The sequence below is a fragment of the Leptopilina heterotoma genome, unplaced genomic scaffold (assembly GCF_015476425.1).
Source record: "Leptopilina heterotoma isolate Lh14 unplaced genomic scaffold, ASM1547642v1 Lhet_111, whole genome shotgun sequence".
Lineage (NCBI taxonomy): Eukaryota > Metazoa > Arthropoda > Insecta > Hymenoptera > Figitidae > Leptopilina > Leptopilina heterotoma.
In genome coordinates, this window is record NW_025110830.1 from 788,624 (window position 1) to 810,425 (window position 21,802).

At 30.5% G+C, this 21,802-nt stretch overlaps 2 protein-coding genes across 2 annotated transcripts; one reads left to right on the top strand and one right to left on the bottom strand.

The window, feature by feature from the left end:
* Window positions 1–2,601: 2,601 nt before the first annotated feature.
* Window positions 2,602–4,574, top strand: LOC122504700. The gene has a single exon (XM_043615911.1). The coding sequence runs from the start codon at window positions 2,987–2,989 to the stop codon at window positions 3,479–3,481; it is 495 nt and encodes a 164-aa protein (XP_043471846.1). The 5' UTR covers window positions 2,602–2,986; the 3' UTR covers window positions 3,482–4,574.
* A 366-nt stretch (window positions 4,575–4,940) lies between these two features.
* LOC122504674 (nucleoprotein TPR-like) lies at window positions 4,941–21,477 on the bottom strand. The gene is made up of 7 exons (XM_043615881.1): window positions 21,144–21,477; window positions 19,630–19,792; window positions 19,323–19,544; window positions 13,093–19,027; window positions 11,684–11,864; window positions 9,309–9,644; window positions 4,941–5,069 (listed from the first exon to the last, which is right to left on the bottom strand). Exons 1-7 carry the CDS (start codon window positions 21,313–21,315, stop codon window positions 4,942–4,944), a joined length of 7,137 nt encoding a protein of 2,378 aa, XP_043471816.1. The 5' UTR covers window positions 21,316–21,477; the 3' UTR covers window position 4,941.
* Between the last annotated feature and the right edge of the window lie 325 nt (window positions 21,478–21,802).

A 21,802-nucleotide genomic window follows, 5' to 3' on the forward strand; every position in this document is an offset into this window, starting at 1 on the left:
TTTATAAATATAGTAAAATTCTTTACAAGATTTCAATTATTTTTATAATTAGTAAAATTCTTTGCAGGAATTCAATTATTTTCACAACAATTTTAATTGAATTCCTCGGAAGAATTCAAATATTTAAAAATATTTCCATGAAATTCAATTTTTTAAAAATTTTAATAAATTCTTCGATACAATTCAATTATTTTTAGAAATACTGAAATTTTTTGCCGGAATTAAATTATTTTTAATTCAATTTAAATATAATTGCACGATAGAAATGATTATTTTCAAAAATTTCCATAAAATTAAATTTCAACAAGAATTTAAAAATTCTCCAAAAATTATTTAATTATTTTCAAAATATTTTTAAAAAATTCTATATAAAAATTAAATTACTTTCAATGCAATTTTTAAATATATTCGTCAAAAAATTGAAAAAATTTAATTATTTTCCAAAATAACAACTTGAATTCTATTTCTCGAAAGAATTTATTTTTTTTTGTAAATATTCTATAATATTCTTCAAAACAATTCAATTATTTTCTAAAGTTTTAATCAATTTTTTGAAACATTTCAATTACTTTTTATAAATATAGTAAAATTCTTCGCAATAATTCAATTACTTTTATAAATAGTAAAATTCTGCTCAGGAATTCAATTATTTTCAATACAATTTTAATAAAATTCTTCTTCATAAAATTCAATTGCTTTAAAAATTTTCAATTAAAATTATTATAGAAACTCCATTATTTTAAAAAAATGCAAAGAAATTCTTCAAAAGAATTTAATTAGGATTTTTAGAAATTTTAATAAAATTTTTCGATAGAATTCCGGAATATAACGATTATTAATATAAATATTGAAATTTTAACTATTTTAAAAATTTACTATTACAATTCTTCAAAATTTGATTTTCAAAACTTTTATTGAAATATTTAAACAAATCAGTTATTTGCAATAAAATATAACAAACAATTATTTAATAACTTTTTAATAATATAGTTAGAAAATTTAAGTATCTTAAAAAAGTTATGAAAAAATAAGTTTTGAATGAATTGACTATACTCATTTTTCACACTATAAGAATCGAAATAAAGTTTCTTTTTATACCAAAGAAAATGTTATTCTAATGCAATATTTGGAGAAGAAGTCGAAAAAGTCAAATTTTTTTGAAAATGAGTCGAAAAAAGTAGCTTTTTTTTGAAAACAATCGAAAAGAGTCCAAAAAGTCGTATAATCCGTGGTTGGAAAAAATCAATCCAGGGTGTCTACTATTTTCGTTTAACAAAATTCCCGGTTATTTCCCGGTTTTTCCCGGCTATATCCTAATTTTTTCCCGGTTTTTTTTCTTATCAAATTTAAATTTAAATTTGATTTCAAACATAAATAAATCATTAAATTTTTTGAAAATAATGTTTTTTTCAGTAATTTTAATTAAAAACTTGGAAAATACTTGAATTAAACAAAGAATTTTTTCAAGTTTTTAAAAATAATCTTGTCTCTTTATAATTATAATTGAAAATTGGATTTTTCAATTTTATTAAAATTACATTGATAATAATTGAACTTCTGCAAAGAATTTTACTATTTATAAAAATAATTGAATCCTTCCAAAGAATGCTATTATTTATGAAAATAATTTAATTCTTGTGAAGAATTTTATTAAAATTTTTGAAAATAATAAGCAGCAATAATTAATTCTTTACTTAATATGTAATAAACATTTAATTTGCTCAAGAAATAAATAAATATCATTTATTTGAACATTCAGAAATTTGAAATGATAAAAATTTAAGAGAAGTTTAATAATTATAATTATTAAATAATAATAGAATAGTATAATTTTTAGAAGCAAAAAATTGATTTAAAACTGTAAGAGGGACTTTAAATTTTAAAAATAAAATTATAATTATGGTCACTAACTTCCCTTGATTATTTTCGAAAAATTTAAATAAAATTCTTTAAAAGAATTCAATTATTTTTCAAAAAAAGTAAAAAAATTTCAATGATTTGTTTAGAAAAATTCAATTATCTTGAAACAATAGAATTGAAAAATTACAACAATTTTATTTTTTAGACAAAAAAAATTTTGCGAAAGTTTAATTTTATTAAACAATTTTAAGTATGTATATTTTTTTAAAATAACTAATAAAAATTTTAATTATTAATCTTCGGAGTAAGAAACATGAATACATTAGAATTTTACTCTTTATAATATTCAATTATTAATCAATTATTAAATTAAAATACTTTGAAAATTCTATTTGTTAAAAAGTTTCTAATGAATTTCTTTAACAAATTTAATTACATATTTTCAGTCGAATTTCACAATATTTCTATTAACTCCATAATTTTTTTTAAATTTATTTACATAATATATTTGAATTGGTAACTGATTTTTTATCATCAAATTAATTATTTTTAACTAACTTAAATTTAGAGAACAGTATAAATATCTATAAAAATTGAAATAAAAATTGATTTTTTAAAAACAAATTAAAATAATAAAACTTTTTTAATTTTTGTGAAAAAATTCCCGGTTCGGTATAAAATTCCCGGCTAATTCCCGGTTTTTCCCGGTCAAATAAAATTCCCGGTTATTTCCCGGTTTTCCCGGAATTCCCGGTTAGTAGACACCCTGTCAATCACACAGTCAGAGTTACAGACTCGAGAATTCTTTCCTCACTGCTCTGAATATAAAAAGTACAAACTCTCAATCTAAATATTAATCGAAAAGAAAATCTAGCGTCGATCATGCGTGATTTCAGATTCAAGTAAATGCTAAAGTGGATACTACACTTCTCAAAGTATAAATACTCTGAGAGGAGGAAAGATTCAGCCACTCGTCTCACGATTCACTAAGAATACAGTTTGTGTTTCGAAAAACTACATTTTAACTCGTCATATTAAAAAAAAAATTCATTCAATCGCAGTTTTTTTTGGAAAAAAACCGGAAAAAGTGAAAAAAATAAAACAGTTTCTCACCTTACGTAAAAAGATGAGAATCTCTTTCTGGGAGAATTCATATCTTCTTTTGGTCCTCATTCTTCCCACGTTTGCCGATCAAGATTTTTCCAGTACCACAGTGAGGAATATTGATCATTTGCCCCGAAAGATTTCCTTCAATCAAGGTATCAATTACTCGCGAGTATTCGCCTGCAGTGAACCCCAACCCAGGGCCTATAATCTTCAAGATTTAATGGAAGGTGTACATTTAAATCTTGCCGAGAGTCCAAGTTATCCTGTTTATATAATTTTGAAAAGATGCGATGTCCACACAGGATGTTGTCCCAGTTCTGATTTGAGTTGTTCGCCAGTCACCAGTTCCAATTACACCGAGGAAGTTGAAATCAAAATCGGCAGTGTCGGCACGAGGAATAATAAGAAAACGTGGATCAGAGTTGAACATCACGGGAAATGTGAATGTAAAGTGACCAGTGTCAACGACAGAATCTGTCAGGAGAACCAAAGACCTCTTATTGTCTTTCTCTGACCTTCGATCTCCTTAGAAATTCTCTTCAAACTCCTTAGAATTTTTCTTCGATCTCCTTAAGAAATTTTCTTCAATTCTCCTCTTCGGGAATCTGAAAGAGAATAAAAGAGAGTGTGAAAAAAGTGATTTAATAACTCGGTGAATATTGAGAATATAAAAGTGGTGATTTAGAGTGCGATGATTACCTTCGGGTAAAACCTTTATTTTGAAAATAATTTCGTCGTCGATCTGCAAAAAATAAAAAAGTATTCAGTGATTGGATTATTAGAAAAAATGTGTTAGAAATAATTCCAAAATACCAACCAGAAACTTTGGTGTGTTGCGGAAATTTTGAGCGCGTTGAGAATCGTTGACATTAAATCAAGCCATCTCTCACAAATCCAGAGTCCAGACGTTCTTGACGTGAAATTGCTTTTTGAAAAAGATTGGGCTTAGACTGTTTAAATGTGTATATTCGAGGAAAATATTTGGCCCCATGCCAAGTGAAACTCTTTGCGGCGTCAGTAAATCGAATCATCAAGATTCATTTTACAGAACATTTTCTCATTATCAATTGTGCTGCATTTCTCAATTGCTCTACGTGAAGAATGAAATATCTGAAATGAAAGAAACATTAACAATATTTGTGATAACACATTTAGCTTAAGACAAAAGCAGTATTTCTCCACAATATTTATATTAAATTCTCCTTCATAATTCATATTCTCAATACAAAATTATTGTACTCACAAAAAAATATTTTTACAATTTAGAATTTAGTCTCCTCCGTCTTGTTTATAAATCCCCAAGTGATAAGTGATTTACCTCCTCCTGGGTTGATCATCACCCAATAAATACGCCCAAGGACTAATTTTAAATATTTTATTTTATTACATACTTTCAGTTACAAAAAAATTATTCTAATGAATGAAATCCAAATAAAATTCAACTACTACAAAGAAACTATCTCTCTCATTTTCACTTCAATTGAATAACAAAAAAAAAATCTCGAGTAAAATTTTTCATCGCAAAAAAATTTACTGAACATTTCAAAATATATTGACGAATATATTACAGTGCAAAAAAATATTGACATTTAGAAACTTAAACTAATTTACAGAAAAAATCGTTTTCATAAAAGACTCATACCGAAAAAATTAAAATTACAATTTAAAGCAAAATCAACGGTATTTTTTCGGAATGTCGTAGAAATTTGATTATAAATACCGAATTATTTTGACACATAACGCGCGAGATACAATATTATACTTTTTTAGTCCTTCTTTTCGTTTCACAAAAATCCGAAAGGAATAATTATGATCATATTCGATGGGAATATTTTTTTTTTAAAATGATTTGTTGAAATATTTTTTTGGAAGCTTATATTAAATTTTATAACATTTAATGGTTTACATGAAAAGTATTTCGTACTTCAATGTTTGACAATTGAGAATTCTTAATTTTTCTCTCGTGATATTTCTTTAACTGTAACTATAAGGATATTTTGCACGCATACGCCTTCCCCTAGCTCCTCTTCCTCTTACTGTAGTTCCGTCGCTGGCGCCTCGTGGTAAGTGACCACGCATCATGCCTGGCCCTGAATTTTGTCCTTAAATAAAATGCATATTTAAGACCTCGACAGAGCGTTTTGCAATTAAAAAAAAAAAAAAAAAAAACTCGTGATAAGTGTGTTTTTGTATTCAAATTTATGAAAAGCATGATGATTGAGAGTGCAATTTTTATGGAAAAAGAAGAACGTGATTAGATGAAAAAAAGAATATTTTAACACTTTTTTCTCTTCAAGAGAAATTTTTTCTTTTACTGAAACAACGTTTAAGATAATCAATTTACGACAGTCTATCAAAAGTTAATGCTTGAAAATTGTAAATTTTTTTATTTGAGATAAATTTTGAAAATTAATCGGGGCATTTTATTTTGAATCGTTTCAACAACAAACGACAATCGCAAGGAAAGTACATTTTAAGTAAATTTTATCCGATAAAAAAGGAATTATTATTAATAATAACCAGTTGTACACCAATTTAAAAATTAAATTAACTTCCTTTTCTTTTTATTTTGCAAAACTTCTCTCAAATTGCAAAAAAAGATTTCTATTTAAAATACAAAGTTCTTAAAATTTCAAAGAAACCCTTTCTTCCTTCAATTTAATTGAAAGTTATCTAATAAAAAGAGCTCACGATTTCTAGTTTTCAGTCCCATAAGTTTTATTATGAACAAAGGATTCAAAAATAAAAATAATTTGTCTTTGAAAAATTTGACACAAAGTATAGAAGTTTTACGAAAAACTTGATTTTCACTTTAATTTGTTAAATTTTTCGATAACATTCATTTTTAACTATAACAGGAAAATATTTTAAATATTTCATTTTTTTGTAATTTTTTGTAAGGAATTCAATGGTTAGAAAATACTTTAACACTTTTTTAATTTTTATTTTTCCTACAAATTGGTGCTTTTTGAAATCCACGCGAAATTTTTGTAGAAAATATGTTTTTGTTCCTATCTCTAAAAAATTTCTGAAAAAAATTTATTTTTATTATTTTTAAAGTATTTTCTTTTTTTCAAATTGTTTTGAGGCTAAAAAAATGCTAAAAAGATCCCATTGTTAACCAATTTTTTATTTAAAAATTTATTTGTTTATTTTTCTAGTTTCAAATCATAATTTTAATGAATTAATTCATTAAAAAAATTGAATTAATTAAATTAATTACTTTTAATTAACTTTTTTATTTCTATCATAATTTTTTTATATTTTTGATTTTTTATATAAACAAATTATGAAAAAATAAAATAAAGTAGAAAAACAAACAAATGAATTTTCAATTTAAAAAATAGAATAAAAATGGTATTTTTTTCATTCTCAACCTATAAACAAAGTTCTTTTTCTAAAAAAAGTGCTGCAAAAATAGTAAAAATCAATTTTTTCATTTGACAATTTTTTTATGAATACAAAAACATATTCGCTACAAAAACTCCGTATGATTTTCAAATCTACCAATTTTTAAGAAAAAAAAAATCGATCTTAGATCAGATCGATAAATTTTACAACGTTTATAATAAACGATTGAAGGAGAAAAAATATTTTGCACAGAAAATAATAAAATTCTCCTCTTACAAATTTTTTTTGCCTAAAATACTCGATTAGAAAAATATTTTACAAATTTTCTAAACGAATATGTCTAAAAAATTTTGCGTAGAAAAATATTTTTTTTTCTAAATCGTCGATTATAAAGATTCTAAACTTCACTAAAATCTTAAATTCTCTAAAATGTCCATAATTAAACGTAAGGAACTGAAAACTAGAAAAAAATAAAGTTTCTGATCACAAAAATTTCAAAAAAATTAAAAGGGGGAAAGATATTATCTTAAAAAATAATATCTTGAGATATTAACAGTGTTTTATATTTCAAACAGAAATTTCTCTTCGAAATTGAGAGAAATTATGAAAAATAAAAAAATAAATAGAAAACACATTTAATTCTCTTTCAAATCAATGTCAATAATTCCATTTTTATACAACAAAATTCACTTATAAAAGTAAATCGTCGAATGAAAACCGAAAAAGTGGTCGTCTTTTGCTGGAAAACCATTTCAAAATAGAATCCCCGATTTTTATTAATGAAAAGTTTTATAATTTCTCAAGAATATTGTCAAAATATTTTAGAATAAATCATTTTTTTAAATAAAAAATTATTAAATAAAAAAAGAAGGAAAAATAAAGAAAGACATAAAAAAAAACAGAAAGAGTGAAAGAAAAAAAAATCAAAAAAATTTGCTATGGAATTAATTTTTATTTTGAAAATTCTTTGTAAGAAATAAATCTTCCCTCAGGTATTGTTCTTTAACAAATTTTTTATCTTTTCAAACCATTTACTAATTCGTCATTTTAGTATTAACTTTTGTAAGAGACTGTTGCATATCAAGTATCTTAATTCAACAAAGAAAACAAATAATTAAAGACTTCGTTCTAAGGAACATAAAATATTATTAACGTATAGACTTAAATATTAAGTTGAACTTTGATTTTAAATTACTAATATCAATATTTTACAAAATGGCATTTAAGTGTTTTAATACATGCTTTAAAAGACAATTCTAATTTTTAAGGGTAAACTAAACTCTTAAGTCTCTAGTATTTTTAATATAGGAAAAAATTTCCAAATCTTCATCAATATTTTTGAATATCTCAAGAATATATTCTTAATATTCCATAAAATTATTTTTATGGTAATTTTTTGTGAAGAATTCAAGTATCTTGAAATAAAATTCGTTATAAAATATTTTGATCCCCTTTGAATTTTTTTCTAATTTGTAGATTTTGAAAGTCATGCATAATTTTGTAGAAAATATTTTTTGTATCCACAAAAAAATTGCTAAATGAAAAATTTCACTTTTACCATTTTCGAAGCATTTTGCTTTTCTTCAAAATTGTTCTCAAGCTGAAAATTCTAAAAAAATACTAGGTAGTTATTCAATTTTATTTGAAAATTCGTTTGTTCAATTTTTTAAGTAATTTTAAATCATATTTTTTCATATAAAAATTTAAAAATAAGAATGAATATTAATTAATTTATTATTTTGATTAATAATTACTAATAATAAATATTAATTAAAAATAATAAACATTTAAATATTAATTCAAATCATAATTTTTTTTAAATACGAAAAAAGAGTATTAATAAATTATGATCTGTTAGTTAGAAAAATAAACAAATGAATTTCTAAATGAAAGAATAAAATAAAAATATAGTATTTTTTAGAATTTTCAGCTTGAGAACAAATTTTCTTTAAATTCTTCAAAAATATTAAGAATTAAATTTTTCGTTCGGCAATTTTTTTGTGGATAAAAAATATTGTCTACAAAATTACGCATGGATTCGAAAATCTATCAATTTTAAAAAAAAATCGAGTGTCACAATATTTTCTGATCCATTTTATTGCCCTTGAATTCCTCGGAAAAAATTACAAAAAAAAAGTTAGGAAATATTTGAAAAATTTTCTTGTTATAGTTAAAAATATCACTTTTCTCTCTCCAAATTTTATAAATACTCGAATCATTGAGTTTTATTCTACCCTTAAAACTAGACACATTTTTTTAATGCCATCTACAATTAAATTTTTGGTTTCAATTTTCTTTATAAAATGAAAATTCTAACAAAATAACGAGATAAATTCTAATGACTATATTTTGTTTCCCTGAGCATGTAAACTAAACTCCTAATACGTTTTTATACAGCTGTAAAAAAAAACTGATCACTTTTTAATAATCCTAAGAAATATTTTTCAAACAATTCACCCATGAAAAGAGGAATTACATTTTAAATTCGCTCGCTTGTTTACTTCTTAAAATCCTCATTGTAAATTTTATAAAAGCATTTTACAAAGAAATAGCGCAAGAACAAAATAAAATATTTCCTCCTAAAAAATAGAATTTCTTTTGTAAATTTTTTCATGCATTTGTATGAAAGAGAGAAAACAAAAAAAAAAGATAAACAAAAAATGAACAAATTAATATTGTTCATTGTAAAATAATAAATAATTTTTAGAAAACAAATCACCAGGAATGAAAAGAAAGCTATGGAGAGAATGAGCAAATTCTTCTTCTTTTGGTGATAACGAGTTGTTGTTACCCGTAAGCTAAGAAAGTAAGCAAGCTTTACATGATAAAATTTACAAGCTTTGCATCTCTTTCTTTTTTTGTTTTTCAATATAAAACTTAGAAATTCTCCGCAGCTTTAATAATAATAATCTAGTAGTATAAAAATAAAAGCTTCTCGAAACGCTTTATAAATGAATCTGTGTAAGCTTTTTATGGGTCGGAACTCTCACCCCTGTTCGACTGACTGTTGTCCCAGACGATGGGAGTTGGTCTTGAGCCACGATTCGCTCGGAATGGCGTTCTTGCCGCTCTTCTTGCAGTGCCTCCTCCTCTTGAGGGTAAAGCTGCTGCAGCTAATGCTGTGGCTGCTGCCAACGCTCTTTGTCGAGTGTTCACCGAAGGTGATGCTTCAGCTTCACGATTTTCTTCTTTCGAATCGTCTTCAACTATTTCTAATCCAGATTCTTCTGAAGCGTCAACTCCTGTATCTACATTATCATCATCGCCAACTCCAGAGCCAGAGGCGCCGGCTTCTTCAGTTTGTTTCTCAGCTTCGGAGCCGACATCTTATAGAAAAAAAAAATAATGTAAATATAAAATATAATTTTAGAAATTCTTACAATTTTTCAGAAAACATTATTCTTTTCAGATTTTTCAAAAGAAAATTTATTTATCATAAAAATGATAAAATTATTATTCTTCTAATTTAAGGTTGACACAAAATTTTAACTTTGATTTTCAGATGGAATTTAAAATTTTTCCTGCTCCTAATAAAAAGAGAAAAGAGTTTAAATACATAAAAAATATGTAGAAGCGAAAATTTAGTTTAGAACTTTAAGAGTGTCTACCTAATTTTAAAATAAAATTAAACTGTGGCGAACTTCCTTGAATTATTATCAAAATTTAAGTTTTTTAATAATCACTTATTTTTAATAGAATTCTTGGATATTTCAGTTATTTAAAATTTTTTCCGTTTCACAAAAAAATTTTAATTTTTTCTCCTGACCCCTAAAAAAATACTCAAGGCGATGTTCAATTAAAAAAAAAAGATAATTATTAAAAGAAAAAATTGGATACAAAACTCTACTTCAGAAATAACATTAATTACAGTGGCAAATTTTCTTCAATTATTTTCAAATTCAAAACTTGTAATAAAATTTTTTTAAAAAAATTCAATTATGTTTAACATAATTTCAGGGAATTTCAATTATTTCAAAAATCTTTAATTATTCGTTTATAAAAATTCAATTACCTTTAAACAATAGAATTGAAATAGTTTAGAAATATAATTTTTTAGATTTTTGAATAAAACTTTTCGGAATTTTAATATTTTTCTCCATTATTTTTAAAAAGTTTCAAAATAAAATTCTTTTAAAAAAATTATTTTTAAAAGAATTTCTGGAAATTTAAATTATTTTTTTCAAAATAGACATGAAATATTTTAAAACTCCTAATTTTTCACAATTTTAAATAAAACTTTTCGAAATAATCATAATAATTAAATTTAAATGTTTAATATTTAATAATATTTAAATTTTAATATTTCTCTTGATTTTTTAAATTTAATTATTTTTAATAGAGTTTCTGGAAATTTCAATTATCTTTAAAAATTGGAATTGAAATATTTCAAAATTTTTCATAATTTTAAATAAAATTTTTCGAAACTTTAATATTTTCAAAGATTATTGTCAAAATTTTTTTAAAAAGTTCGTAATAAAAAAATTTAATTACAATGAATAGAATTTTAGGAAATTTCAAAAATTATTATAATTCAATTTTTTTTTAAAAAAATGGAATTAAAATATTTAAAAAATCCAATTTTTTTTTATTTTTCAATAAAACTTTTCGAAACTTTAATGTCTCTCGATTATTTTTAACTAAATTCTACAAAATTCTTTAATAAAATAAAATTATATTGAATAGTTTTATGAAATTTCAATTATTTCAAAAATTGTTAATAATTTGTTTATAAGAATTTAATTAAATTTACCTAATTTTCTTTTAACTTTTTAAAATAATCGTGTTTATAAATAATTGAAATTAAATACTAAACTTGGAATAATAATTAAATTCTTTCGAGAAATTTTACTGAAATCGTATTAAAAGTAATTGAATTTTTAAGAAGAATTTTATAAAAATTTCTAAAAATAATTAAATTCTTAGAAAGAATTTTATGAAAATATTTTTAAAAAATTCTTTCTATGAATGTAATTAAAATTGTATTGAAAATAATTGAATTATTGTGAAAATTAAAATTTTTTTATGAAGATAATGGAAATCTATCGGAAAATTTTTAAATTCATAAAAATAATTGAATGCAAAGAATTTTATCAAAATTTTCAAAAATAATTGAATTATTGCGAAGATTAAAATTTTGTATGAAGATAATTTGAATCCAGAGGAAAATTATATTATTTATAAAAATAATAGATTGAATTCTTGACAAAAATTTTACTTTTTTAAGAAAATATTTCAAATCCTGCAAAAAATTTGTATTATTCATAAAAATAATTGAATGCAAACAATTTTATCAACATTTTTAAAAATAATTGAATTCTTTGGAGAAATTTTATGAAAATAATTGAATTCTTGTGAAGACACTCACTTTCCATTGGTGCCACATTGTCAGAATCTGCAACTATTTCCGGTTGAGTACGATCTTGTTCTTCGGTAACTAGACGAATACTTGGAATTGTAGAATCTTCGTTGCTATCGACAGCCGCTGGTGTTCTTTCCAAAATCATCGACATGGGTGTTTCTTGCTCTTCTGATGGTTCACTACTCGTCTGCAAATATAATGAAAATAAAAATGAATAAAAGTTATTTACAAAACTTTTTAGTCTCAAAAACCAACATCAAATAACCATTTCTGTTTAAGGGGTTACGCCACCCTGAAATTTTCAAAAAAATTTATTTTTTTTTTTTGCTTAATTTCAAAGTTTATATTCTAACGAATATTTTGAGATGTCGCCGAAGACAATGTCTCACTAATTACAAAAGTTATGGTCATTAGAAGTCAGCGCAGTGGGGACGCGCCGAGAGCTGCTGGAAGCAGCGACTTTCTATTTTCGAATGGTCTAGGGGGCCCTTTCATGATTTAGGAAGGGTCCTTTTCATTGTATCCCATCCATTCTTAAATAAAAAAAATTATGGCCCAGGAATTGCTGATTAAATAGTACATTGAAAAATTTTCAAGTTATAATACACTAAAGTTCATTTTTTTCTTCTTTTGCGTTTTTCTCGAAACCACAATTTTCGAGACGGTGTACACGATAACTCAAAAACTATTCAATCGATTGACTTGAAAATTAATATACATCTTCCTAAATAGATTTTCCACAGAGTGACGTGGGATTTTTTTGATTGAATAATTTGAAAATTTTTTATCCAATTTTTTATACGGTAATTTTAGCCAAAAAAAAAATGTCAATTTTTGAAGTGCTTCCATTTGCGTAAAAAATTTTTTTTTTTTAAATGGCTTCGTCACTCTGTTCAAAATTTATCACTTTTTAAGAAAAATATTGTTTTACTTGTTTCTGACAAAAATTGAACTGCCAATCATGTACACCATCAAGGAGTGCTCCGGAAAAATTGATCCACGCCAATAGTTATATCTCCGCCATTTTTAATTAAAAACCATTTTTTTTTTAATATTTAAAAAGCTCAATATATGTACTAAAGCATCAATAAATGTAAAGAAGTCCTACCTGAAACAGTTTTATCAAAAAAATTCCTAAAAAACCATCCGATTTTCATGCGTTCAGGGTGGCGTAACCCCTTAAACTAAACGTTGTAAATTCCATAAAAGTTGAATAGACAATTATGTTGTTATTATGAAATATTATTTTATGGAAATCACAACGTTTAGTTAATACTTTGAAGGAGAAATTTCTATCAAAGTACTAGCTAAATAATTGCATCCGTTGAAAAAAGTAGTAAAACAGTCACGTGAGGCATGTAATTATATTAATAATATAGAAATAAATGAATAAAGAAAATGAAGTAAATATTTACCGAAGGAGGCATATCAGCAGCCGGAGAAACCTGCAGTGGCGTAGTAGGAACACTTCTTCCAGTTCCGCCATCTTCCAATTGAGTAAGATCCATTCTCGTGTCATCCATACCCTCTTGAACAACTTGCGCTACACCAGGAGCAGATGAACCAAAAATCGTTCGGGCAGCAGTGCCAGAGGACGTCGTCAACGATGGCGTTGAAGAAGCTGTCGCTGGCGCTGAAGGATCACCGAACGTGAATCGTCCCTGGGGAACTTGCGGCGAACTGACAGCTTCACCGAAGCCATCACCTCTTCGTGGAACAAACAGTGTCGGTGTACTCGGAACAATGCAATCATCACCCCCATCCTCGTAACCCTGTTGAGGAAGAAGAAGATGCTGCTGTTGCTGTTGTCTCGGCATCGGAGCAATGCCCCTCGCCGAACGGGCAAATGAAGGCGGTTCACCGGAGGGACCAGCCGAACTAATGGCTTCCGACTGCTGTTGCTGTTGACTCGCAGCAATTGTTGGTTGCACTTGTCTGGGAACTTCCACACCAGCTGCATCCTCCTCCATTATAATCTCCACTTCATTATTATCACCCTCTCCCTCAACCTCAACGCCGTACGGCAATTCCTCCTCCTCCTCCATTTCCTCATAAGGATCATTCTCAAATTCCTCCTCCTCCTGCGCCTGATGATTTCCAGCTCCCTCACCTTCGTCGCAATCCACAACGACGACACATCCGTCCTCGCCTTCCTCATCTTGATCCCTCTGGCTTGATGTAGGCACTTGATATTCAATTTCAGAAGCGCTGGCAGTACCCGAAGGCGTCACCTCCTGCTGTCGACTTCTCTTCGCCTTTGGACTTGAATTCTGCTCCTGACGATGATCCGAAACGCCCTCGACAACACCCGAACCCGATGCAGACGAATCTAAATTTCTCGGTCTCTTGTGACCGGTCGAACCTTGAGAGGTGCTCACCGATTGGGTGGAACTGCTCGCGACCGACTGTTGCTGCTCAATGGTGACTGTGATCTGCTGTTGCTCGACTCTAGGACTGACGAGAGCGACAGTTTGCTGTTGTTGTTGCTGCTGCTGCTGTTGACACTGCTGCTGCTGAACTGTCATGATCTCGAGACTCTCTGGTTCCTCTCTCTGGGTCGATTCGGCCGAACCACTCAATTGGGGCTGAACGGCGAGCTGCCTGAGACTGCTCGGAGCCGATTGTGATGACGAGCTGGTGCTCGCCGGTTGATAGTCCGTGTGGCTGCTGGTCGGTGAACTTGTCTCGGTCGTGTGGACAGCTTGCTGTTGGGGCTGTTGCTGCTGTTGTTGGGGTGCGACGAGAACGGGCGCCGAGGCAGTTGTTGGCAGAACGGCGGCAGTTCGGGACTGGACCACAACACTCATGGGGCGAATACTCGCGAAGGGAGTCTCCGCTCTTGCCGACATTGGTTTGATGTTCGCGGTGGGTGGTTCTGTCGTCGCACTCGCTCCACTCACTCCGCTCGTCAATTGTCTCTGGAGGAGAGTAATCTTCTTCTCCAGGGCTTCTTTTTCGGCGATAATCTCCGATTTCTCGTGCTCCAGGCGGGATATTCTTGATTCGTGCTGGAGGCGCATTGTATTTAGCCGAGCGTCAAGTTCGGCGGCGGTGTTATTGTCGTTCGATACGGAATCGACTCGGGACTTGAGTTCGCCGATTTCCTTCTCGTAGTTCTTTTTGAATTCGGAAAGTTGCATGATTTTTGTTCTTGCGTTCTTGAGGACCAATTTGGCGCGTTCTTCCTTCTCGGAGACGCTGCGATTGATGACGTCGATTTCTTTCTTTAGATTTTCGGATTCGCTCTGATAGGCCGTGGACTGACGGGTCAATTCTTCGATCTGGGATGTTAGCTGATCGATGCGTTCTCGTTGTTCTTGAATTAGTTGATTGTCCCGTTCGCGGACTTGCATCTCCTCGTTGGCGGCGTTGGTACTTGCGATTCGTTGCTCTTCGGCTTTGGCCTTTTCTTCTTGATTTGTCTTGAGTAATTCTTCGTATTGCGCCTTGTATTTTCGGGCGAGTTTGCGAATCTGTAATTCCTTGTTTCTGAGTTCGTTCAATGCGGCCTCCTTGTCGGCGAGTTCTTTTCTGAGGGTGACTAATTCCTTTTCTCTGTTGGAGGATTCTGTGATTGTTTCTGTCAATTGTTGGCTCAGTCTGCGTACGTCTTCGGTGGTCTTGGTGAGTTGTTCGCCTTGGAGTTGAACCTGCTTTTGTAGTAGTTCGATCTGTTCGTCGAGTTTGGATTTTTTCAACTTAAGAGCGGTGAATTCGTCAGACATCTTGGCGTGGATTTCCCGTTCGGAGGTTAATAGTTTGCTGAGATTTTCGCGTTCGGTTTGGAGTCGACGCCAGTCCTCGGGACTTGCTTTGTTTGCTCTCTCGACCAGGGTGTTGGCTCTCTGCCTCCAGCGGGTCGCTTCTCCCTTGAGACTCACGTTTTCTTGCAGGAGATTTTCGGTCTTTCCTTCCAAGTCGCGAGCCTTTTCTCTCAATGGCACGACTTCTTCCGAAAGGGCCGTGACTTGGACCGTAAGTTCCGTGACTTTCGTACTTAAAATATCTCTTTCCTCCCTCAATACTCGATTCGAATCCGTGATCGCATTTAGCGTCTCGACCTTTCTCAACAAATTGGCATGCTTCGTGGCTGTCACAACGTCGATTTCCAATTTCTCTCGCTCCGAATTGAGCAGAGCCTCAGTTTCCTTCAATCTTCTCTCTGCCACTTCAGCCTGAGACTTAAGAGTTATAGTCTCTGCTTTCAAAACGTCGTATCTCGCCGCATTTAGTGCTTTTTCCTTCTGCATCAATTTAATCAACTGGATCAATTGTTCATGAGATTTCGAATCTTCCTCAATATTTCCGAAACTGCGGTTCAAATCCAAACTCGTGTCAGCGCTTTCATTTCCGCCGAATTTCGTCTGTTGGCTCTGCATCACTGCTGCTCGATCACTCAACTCCTGGATTTGACTATGTAAAATAGCATTCTGTGAATTAAGATCCTCGACTTGTTTCTGAACTTGTTTCATTTCGTCGATAACTCTCTGTTCCCTCTCCTTCCAGGTGGATTTTTCCAATTCCAATGCCTCGATTGCTGAATTTCTCTCCTGGGTGAGTGTGGCCATTCTTCCCGTAACATCCTGCGATTCTTCCTTCAATTTCGCCAAGCACTGTAAATCTGCCGAGTGTAAGCACATTTCTCGAACGTATTTCTCTTCAGCTTCTTTAGCAGCAACTGTTGCACTTTGTAGATCGGATTTCACGAGTTCGAGTTCTCCCTTCACCTCGTCGAGTTCCTCTAATTTCTTCTCAGCAGCAGCGAGTTTCTCCCTTAAATCAAAATCAGTTTCCTGACTACCGGTCGAAATTTTCGATAATTCCTCCTGTAGGACACGTAATCTATTCTCGAGATTACTCAATTCGTTTCTTGACTCCTTCAACAAATTTTCCATTTCTTCCTTCTCGCGATCATGTTGAGCAGTAATTTCACGAAGTTGCGTCTCTGAACTCTCAGCAATATCGCAATATTGTTGACTTTGATTGCGAGAAGATTTTAATTGCTCCGTGAGTGATTTCGTCTCGGCTTGACTGCTGGTGAGTTGGGATTCCAATTCCTTGATTCTCTTGTTCATATTGTCGTGACCGGAAATTGGTTTCGAGAGTGAATCAACGGCGAGTTGTCGAGCTTTGTCGGTTAATTCATCGATACGCTTCAAATTGTCACTCTCTGTGATTCGTGCCTGATCCAATTCGGATTTCACTCTTTCGGCCAGGTTTCGTTCCTCGGCGAGACGATCCTCGGCATTGTTGACCCTCTTCTCGAGATGGGACGTGAGTTCTCTGAATCGGTCCTGTTCCTCCTGGAGACGTCTACGAAGAGCTGCGCATTCCCTGGTGACATCGTCTAATCTCTGCTCGGCACGAAGTTGACCTTCGACTTGTGAACGTTCGAGACTTGCTTTTATCGACTCGACGTCCGCCTTCAGTAGAGCTTGGGTCTGTCTCTCACGGTGAAGAACCTCGCGTTCTTTCAGTAATCGATTTTCCGAATCCTTCAAAATCTGTCTCTCCTGTCGCAAATTTTCCAATTGTACCTCCGCTCTGGAGAGTTTCGACTGGGCGGACAAAGTCTCGTCCTTCAAGATCATAATGCTCTGCTCGTGTTTTCCGATTGTTGTATTATAGGTGTTGCATTTCTCCTCAAGAATCTTGATTTGCTCCTTATAGGAGACTACATTCGCCTGTAGAAGATGGAAACGTTCGTTTGACGAGTCGAGTTGTGCTTTTAGACGACAGCACTTTGTTGAACTGCTTTCGGATTCTTTTCTCAGTCTGTCAATTTCCTCGCCTAGCATTTTTTCGTGTGCGGCTTTCTCCTTTTTGTATGTTTCAAAATCGTCAGTTATTTGCTTCAATCGTGTCTCGGCGTCGGATAATTTTCTCTCCCACTCCTTCTCCTTCTCCTCGTCTTTCTGTGTTTGAGAATTCTCATCGGTTTTTGTTTCGACAGGTTTCTCATTTGTTGTTTCATTCTCTTTGTCCTGATTATTCGAGTTGGTGTAGCCTCGCGAGGCCGCTTGCATGAGACCCTGTTGATACATATTTTTGTACATATCGCGTTGTTTAACTAAACCGTCGAACATTTTCGCTTGTCTATCTTGTGAGGCTTTCATTTCCTCAAATTGCTCAATGTACTTGTCAAGTTTCTCCTTCATTTCCTCGCAGGTGGATTCACTCGCGACACGTTCGAATTCCTCTTGTCGGGCCGATAAGGTTTTGACGATTGTTAAAAGTTTCTGATTATTCTGTTGAAGTTCCTCAATATCACGGAATGTGACAAGTTTCTTGCTGATTATTTGTGAGGACGTGAGATCGTCACTATCCATGGAGATGTCGTTTGAATGCATCACGTGTCCGGTGCGAAGTTCTTGAATTTCCTTCAAAAGGAAACACACTTGTCGGGCGAGATCTGACATTTGAGTTTTTAGTGTTTGATTCTCTCTCGTGTGAATGTTGGCGATTTTATTCGCTTCTTCGGTTTGCTCTTGTAATCTGTTATTCTCGTGGAGTAATTCTTCGAGACGGGACGAAAGTGTATTAACATTATCGAGCGCCGATTCGTAATCTTCCCGTTGTTGTTGTAGAATTGGTGTTTTCTCTTCGATCTCGTGAAGAATATCGTCCATGTGGATTTTCATTCTCTCATTTTCTTCGCGTGCCGTCGCCAATTCGTTGGTCACTTCAACCAATTGGGTGTAAATTTGAGTCAAACTCAAACCTTTTCTGAGAACTCTGCTGGTAATTGCTGCAGTGGGAGCCAACTGTTCGACAGCTTGATCCAATCTTTCTTGTCTTAGACTTGTGAGCAATTCGTTAGCGTGTGCCAATTCGGTCTTAAGATCCACGATTCTTTTGTCCTTCTCTGCATTCTCCTCCTCGCGTTCCTGTAATAGTTGATTGTGTTTCGATTCGAGTGTTCCGTATTGTTCAGTGGCATTTTCAATCAATTCTTGCAATTCTTTCACGGCATTGGTGTATTCTTCAGCTTTCGCATTCGTATCGTCGGCCATTGATTTGTAGAGTTCGGTTAATCGGGTCTGGGCGGCAACTTCCTCGCGATATGAAGAGTGCATCGACAATTCGTGATTTCGTTGTTCTTCCAATTTTTGAGCTAATTCGTCGCAACGAGCTTGAAGTGTAGACTGAGCCTCGCGAAGTTGATTTGTACTTTTTATAGCAAGACTCAATTCTTCCTCGCGTTGACTCAAGCGTGTATCAATTAATAGCGATCGCGATGAAGCTTCAGATCTTGTAGTCTGTAATTCAGCAGTTCTCTTCGATAATTCTTCTTCTAAACCGGCCATTTGTTGACTGAGTAGCGTTCGCTCTTGTTCTATACGTTTTTCTCTGTAAAATTAAAAAGAAACATTATTATAAAAGAATTTGAAAAATCCTACTTCGTTTGCTTAAAGAGGCTAAAATATTTAAATACAATGTAAGAATATTATAAAATATGAAGAAATCGATCACTCCGAGTCTTCGACTCGAAGTGATCGTTTTCTTCATATTTTATAATAAATAAAAATGTTTTTTAGATTTTCTAGAATTTTTAACTAAATTATCTTGAATAATTTTTGAAAAAATTCTTTGAGAATTTCTTTAATTGTTTAAATATATTGAATGTAAAATAAAATATACGAACTTGAAATCTAGAGTCATTTCAAGACTGCGAATTTCCTCCATTTGCGAAAGTGCTTGACACTTGGCAGTAACTGCAGCTTGCAATTGGGAGCCAAGGGAATTGACTTCAATTCGCAATCGTTCCAAATCGCTGTCGCGACGCTCAACTTGCATTTGTAATCCATCTCTTTCATCGCAAGCTGAATCCCTTTGTTTTCTAAGTTCGAAATTCTCCTTCTCTAACCTGTTAATTAAATATTCTTTAGTAATTTGCAAACACAGTCGAAAATTGCTAAATTGCTACATAGTTGAAAGAAAGTAATAATTACCTTTTGACAGATTCTTGAAGTTTGTGAATTTCCGCTTTAGTTTCATCTAAATTTGTTTTTAATTCATTAGCATACTCTTCAGCTAAACATAATTTTCCCTTACATTCTTCGAGATCCAACTTCTGATCTTCATGTTCCTTTTGTACAGTATCTAAATTTTTTTCTGTATTTGAAAAAAAATTTGAATTATGTTTTATTTTTATAAAATTATATTTTATTGATTATAATTAAATTACTTTTTTTATTTTCGTTAATTAACAGGGTGTCCACTTTTTTCATAAAAAAAATTCTCGCTAATTTCCGGGTCATGAATTATTTTTCCCAGTCATAAAAAATAACTAAAAATAAATTATTTTATGAAAGATTGGAAGAATTCCCTGATTTTGAGACAAAACTTTGACTTTTTCCCAAACCCTAAAAATATTTTAGTTTACTCTAATTTTAATAAAATTTCACGAAAGAATTCAATTATTTTTATAAATAGTAAAATTCAACTATTTTTATAAATATTAAAATTCTTTGCAGGAATTAAATAATTTTTAATCCAATTTAAATAAAATTGCACAAAAGAATTTAATTAGTTTCAAAAATTTCCATAAAATTCATATTTGAAAAGAAAAATCATAAAAAAGTTAAGAAACAAAAAAGCAAATATTAATATTAATTTAACATTTTAAAATGTAGAAATAGTTGCATATGAATAATTTAAAAAAACGAATTGATATTAATGCAAAATACCGTTGTTTAAAAATTTATTTTCTAAGAAAGGAAATTTTATTTATATTTATTTTCTATTTACTTTATTTATTATTTAAAAATTAATTTTTATAAATTTCGTATCACTTTTCTTCTAATTAGTTCAAATATTTTCAAATTTCTATTTTTTCTCACGAAATGAGTTTTTTAAAAAAAAATTTCCAGAATCCCGATCAAGATCAAAATTCACTGGCATTTTCCGGTTTTCCGGTCCAGCAACCACCCCGATTAATTAATTATTAATAAAATATTGAGGATTTTGTATTCAATTGTTAAAATGTCGAAGTATGAATAAAATGAATAAAATGGTGTCGTTTTATTTCATTTCAAACGTTTTATTTCTAAACACGTAAAAATAAGCATTTGGTTGCATATTTTTCTTTGACATTAATATTAGTCTATTTATTTTCTTCCAGAAAGTAAACTTGACCTTTTGAGAGGTCGAATTTTTCCAATGTATGAAGCCGGAATGAACAAAGAAAATTAACTACAACCGGAAAAATTTATTTGTAAAAAAATATTTCGAGGGGACAATTATTGTCACTATAGATTTTGTTATTAATGAATCTATTATTAAAGAAGCATTTATTAAGCATTAATTTAAATTTATAGCAAAAAGTTTCTTTGCAGATCATATAACGAGTTTTTTCATTTTATTTTCAAAAAAGTTAGGTTATGTGAAATTGCATGAGCTTGAAGGGCTTGAAGGTTAAGAAAATATTTTGTTTAAATATAAAAAAATAATATGAAAATCTCACCAAGATTTTGACGACTTGTTTCAAAAATTGCTTTGGCTGTTAGATATTCCTCAAATTTATCGTTGAAATATGATTGTAACTTTTTGAGGGAAGAGTTGGGAATTTGCGACAATTCATCGGTGGTTAATATTTCGTTAAGATGACCATGCTCATTTTCCTCCGTCGTTTCCATTGTTTCGTCGGAAATATTTTAAAACTAATCTAAGTTATAAAACACGTCTTTATCAAACACTTCCAGCGGCTTTTTTTCTGTCCTTTTTTCTTTAAAAAATCCGGTGAATCGCGTCAACAATTTTTACACTGCGTCTTCTCTTCCCATGAATCCCATCACTTTTTTTCTCTTTATACCGTTTCTCCTACAACCCCTCTTCTGATTGGTTGAAAAATCAAAGTCGTCCATCATTGGCTCTCTTTAAAGGTATTTTTCTCAATTCTTATTGGTAAAAATATGGCGCGCATAAAACTTTGAAAGTAAAATAACAATTATTTTTAATATTTTTGGTTTTATTTCAAAATTATTGACAAATTTTGAAGAAGATTAGTATTAAAAATAGTTTGACAAATGAAAAATTCCAGAGGAATAAGAAAATAAATATAATAATTATACTTTTTTTTGAAAGAGGTTTATGCGCAAACGCGAAATTCTTCGGCGCGAAAGT